The 5,138-nt window shown below is 47.7% G+C and overlaps 1 protein-coding gene across 1 annotated transcript; it reads right to left on the reverse strand.

Annotated features, from left to right (window-relative positions):
• Positions 1–426: 426 nt before the first annotated feature.
• Positions 427–1,992, reverse strand: LOC133342165 (muscarinic acetylcholine receptor M1-like). Its single transcript, XM_061551133.1, has one exon. It carries the CDS (start codon positions 1,915–1,917, stop codon positions 427–429), a length of 1,491 nt encoding a protein of 496 aa, XP_061407117.1. The 5' UTR covers positions 1,918–1,992.
• Positions 1,993–5,138: the final 3,146 nt, after the last annotated feature.

Below are 5,138 nucleotides of genomic sequence, written 5' to 3' on the forward strand. Positions count from 1 at the left end.
GTTTTTTTACCCTTTTATCTGGCAACAAAACTGACACATTTTTTTACAAGGAATCATCAGATTCATCCACTACTGGATGATGAAGTCCTCTCACAATCTTGCGATGAAACAATTCATCGTCTAGCTTCAGGAACTGAACGGAAGTAGAGAATGTGAGACGCTCGATTCAGGTCCTGAAGAAGCTCCTAGCACGTGGCGCGAAACCGTCGGACATCACGCCAAAGAACGCGCGTTACAACCCGATAAACACCTCGGAGAACTAAGACATTCTCACGGCCTACACGTGGTGTTTGCTTCTTAGAGAGAGGGGAATCATGTAACTGGCAACGTTCTTAATCCATTGCCGTGCTCATCAATTATGTTAGCTGTTATGTAGAACAAGTATCGGAAATAAATGTGTTTCCGATGCAAGCTGGACACTGTCCCCTACGTGACAGCATTCCACTTGCACAACAAAATCGTTTTAAACGTCTTGCGGAAGTGCATGTTGCACAGCGCGTAACACATCGGGTTGACCGTGCTGTTGACGTAGCAAAGCCAGTATCCCAAGTGCCACAACTTCTTCGGGACGCAGTCGTCGCAAAACGTTGAGACGAGCACCATGATGTTGTACGGAGTCCACGTCACAATGAACGCCAGCAATATCGCGCACAGGATCCTGACGACCTTCTTGTCCTTGGCGAGCAGGCTGCAGTGTCTCCTCGCCGTGCTGCTGGGCGCCTTCCCTCCTTTGCACCTTCTGTCTGATCGTCCTTTCAGAACCATCTCGTCTGCAGCAGACTTGTCCTCACATGGCGGTTCTCTCTCGGCGTCCCGTTGCTGGAGGGTCTCCTCGATACACGTATCGACAAGCGTCGCACAATTGCTTTCTCCAAGGTCGCGTTCTCTTCCTGTTGAGTTAATCCGTCCGTGCTGCGGCTCGGCGTCAGTTTCACCGTCGTTGCTCGCGAGTGAAGCGGCCGCTGCCATGGGGTCATCGCGGACGTCAGATGGAGCAGAAGGCCGTGGAGAGCTTCCAATTGTTGCTGCGGCAGCTGGCTTGGCGCAGAAGTCCACCCGCACGTTCGCAGGCTCCTGCTCGTCATCGGAGCTGACCGCGCACCCCAGCGACGCAGCCTCCTCCTCGTGCATCGTCTCAACGTGTCCCTCACAGCTCTGCAAGCTGCATTTCCATGGCTGAGTGCCCTGCGACGTTTTGCTTGCCGGGGAGTGGATTCCGTCGTGAGCCCTGGCACCGCAATCTTCGTCGTAATCGTCGTCGCAATCATCGTCGCTCAGAAAGGTCAAGCATCCTCGTGTCCCTGTCGGCACGTGGCTCCTGGACTTGGACTCGGAGCCCTGCAGAGTCGCAAACTGCCTTGATTGCCGCCGTGTCTCCCTGTAGATCCTCCAGTTGAGAACCATGATGATGGTGATGGGCAGGTAAAAGGCAGCTATGGCTGTACCAAACGTGATTATGGGCTCGGAGAGAAACTGTATGTAGCACTGATCCTCCGGCACCGTCCTTTTGCCGACCATGTACTGCCAGAACAAAATAGCCGGTGCCCAGAGGACGAACGATACCGTCCAGGCCAGGCCGATCAAAACGGAGGCCCTCCTCTTCGTCCGCTTGGCTTTGTACTTCAGAGGTCGAGTGATGGAAAAGTACCGGTCGAAGCTGATCACCAGCAAATTCATGACGGAAGCGTTGCTGGCCACGTAGTCCAGAGTCAGCCACAGGTCGCACATGACCGTGCCCATCGCCCAGCGGCCCGTCAAAATGTAAGCGGTGTACAGGTTCATGGAGAAAAGGCCGACGATGAGGTCGGCAGCGGCGAGGCTCAGCAGGAAGTAGTTGCTCACCGTCTTGAGCTGCCTGCAGACCCTGAAGGAGAGCATCACGAGTATGTTGCCGACCACGGTGATAAGACTGAACATCCCTGCCACGACGGCAATGACGACGACTTCGGCGACGTTCTGTTTCCCAGCGAGCAGATCGCCGGTGCTCGAGTTGAGCGTCAGAGCAGCGCTCGGATTTTGAGAGGTGGGGCTCGAAACAATGCCTTCGTGTTGAATGTTGATTTCTTCCATTGCTGTGCCTGTGGGAGTTGGCAGATGCAGCGTCGTGTTTTGTACAGCGGAGTTGATCCACACGCGTTTCCGTCCACACATTCAGGTCTCTCCTAGAGTCGCCCTGTAAACAACATCGGTATTATATGAGAAAAAAATCAGCATTTACGCCTTGTCTGCGTGGGTTTTCTCCAAATTATCATTCCAGAGTAAAGACAAGAACAACCTAAAAACATTGCTCACAAACTCAGGGAGGCCTTCCTGAATGAATAAAAGCATGTATTTGCCGACTTATTAGTTCTAGTTTTATTTACCAGATTAGTCAAAGTGCTCACAAGGAACATTGCCAGAGTGTGACGCTCTGATTCCAATCCAAATGTATACATTAACCCTTTCCCGTTCCGATGACGTATGTGTACATCATCAGCTTTTCTTCAGATTCCATTCAGATGACGTACGTGTACGCACGTGTACGTCATTGGAAGGGAATCGTAAGTAAAAGGTCATGCAGGAGGGCGTATGGCACAGTTTGGCAACAGCTATCATATAGTGCGGTGGTGTCGCTACACTTTTATTTCGGCGAGTACAATGTCTTTAACAACAGTGGTGCTACGCCTCTCTAAACAAAATTAAATCAACGCTAACCGCTTGCGGGTTCCGAGCTCCAAACGTTTCGTGACGGTAAAATGGTTACCAGTGCACGCTGATAGAAACACAGGATAGGTGTAACGTCACGTGGTCCTCGTTGCCTCTCTCAGGGTGCAGCAATGGAGGAATTACCCGTCGACCCTTCACATCCACGTCCCTTCACATCCACGTCCCTTCACCCACCGCGGGTATTTTTTAGCTGGTGCCGTTTCTCCCGTTTGCCACAGCGATCAACGAGGCGCTCTTCCAACGGGGGATAATATATTGATGAAGCTCCAGTCCTTCACAACACAACCAATTATCGGCTACTCGGTTCAGGAATTGTTATCGAGAATGGGTGGTTCAAAGTGCGATACGTCGTCGATCAAAGGCCCGAGTCACGGCTCACACCAAGTTCAATAATTGTCTTGAAATGGACATCTTCAATTAATACTGTCGGGAAGTTGTGGATGGGGCCGCGTGAATGTAACGAGGCCGCATTCATCATCGGATGTGCTGCTAAACTAAAATGTTTTATTTGACCAGGTAAGACCCACTGAGCTATCTAGTTCTTTTTCAAATGCAACCTTCTGATGACCCGGAGAAAAATCCACGCGACCATGGGGAGAACATGCAAACTCCAAAATATACAGTAAGCATCAGGTTGGGCACGAACCCACGACCTATTTTTATTACACGCTTTTATTTAACTCAAATCTTGTAACTCAATTTTAACCCACTTCCCAATGTGGTATCGACTGCAAACTTGGTATACTTATGTCATACTGGTGACAATACTATATTATATCATTAAAAGTAAAAAATAATATTTTAACCGTCTTTTTTATATGTTATGTTTCGGCTTGGGTCTAATTGTCCACGCTCAACTGACGTTGCCTGTAATTCACCACGGCCCCCTTACGTTATGGCAAGCCTCGGGGCCACGGTACATTTCATTAAAGCGTGTTTTTTTTAAGTATTTAAAAATATTATTTTCAGGCGAGGTAGTGAACATCTCGCCACCGCGGCGCCAAGTCGCTGCTGCTGCTGCCTATCGTGAGCTGTGTCTGTGTCTCACTTTTATATTGATATCCACATATTTTTACTCGAAATCTTGCGAGATTTGACTAAATCAGCCCATGAAGACACATCAAATGTCACCAACCGTGTTCTATCACCGTGCACTGTCCACGTTTTGGTTTAAATCGGAGAGGGTCGCACTCCGTGAATGTTCCCAGTTTGTGGAATGAAACAGAAATTCTGGATGTTATTGTTTTCACAAAAGGAAACTGAAGATGAAAGATTTGAAAAACTTGTAACAATAAATTGCGATAAATACAACACTCACAGCAGGCATCTCAACTGAGCAATTCCATAGTTACCATTGCATGGAAAAGACATATCCAGCCTCGCTACTCAAATCAGTTGTGGGCCAAGCGCTCATCTCCACTGGCAGGCCTGAGCCAGTGATGACAATTTCATATTACAATGGCAGGGAGAAGTTTATCCATAAGACAATCACAGTTGAACCAACATTATCTACCATTAGAGAGAAGATGTGTTGAGTTGGCCCGACTGGGAGTTGAACTTGGAAACCTCCCAATTGTCAGGCGAGCGGTCTTAACGCTGCAGTCACCCAGTCAAATTGAACCATTGTTACAGCCCTTTGCCACTCCACTACTGGATGAAGGACTCCCCCCATGTGTCGGTTGTAGGAGTTGATTGACAGTAGTTTAACCGTAGTGGTCAGTACGGGATTGGTGAAGCAAGGCCGTAATTATAATACATATTGGGGGGGGACACATCCCAATATTAAAATATAGTCAAAATGTCCCCCCCAATATATTGCTATAAAATAATAATTGCTATGCTATGTAAATAAAAACAACAATTTGCTGAACCTTGGCCACAATATCTGGACTTCTCTTCATATAAATTAATGCATAGATTTCTGTTTATACGATTGTGGTTATGGTTGTACTTTATTAATCCCTAATCTCTGCCATTACATACAATGAAACAAGAAATGGTAAGAAAGTAAAAACAGAGCAATGTAATACAATACACTATTAGACATTGTAAAAAATAAATAAAATGTCCATCCCATGTGTTAGTGAATTTTTTTCTATTTTAGCCAGTAAATTCTTTTCAAATCTAGATATTTTTCTGGGTTGGGACCCCCAGACACCCTGGAAGTTGTGGTCCCCCCCAGTGTTGACTCCATGGCTACGGCCTTGTGGTGAAGAGACCAATCTCACTGCATAGTGTGGAAAAGTGTCGGTGCCCTGCTGCGTAAGGATAAAGCGAGCGTCCGATTGAAGTGTTTTTCAAAGTTAAGTTCCATGAAAACCTCGAGTGGCAGCTGTCCTCGAAATACAGTCGGTTGCTCAGCTCTGCGAGATTTCCCCAGTGGATTCCGGCCTCTAACGTCTGCTGTCATGAGCACACTCAGAACAATCTTG

This window comes from Lethenteron reissneri, chromosome 14 (genome assembly GCF_015708825.2).
Source record: "Lethenteron reissneri isolate LAM-NWPU_2019-01 chromosome 14, ASM1570882v1, whole genome shotgun sequence".
Classification (NCBI taxonomy): Eukaryota; Metazoa; Chordata; class Hyperoartia; order Petromyzontiformes; family Petromyzontidae; genus Lethenteron; species Lethenteron reissneri.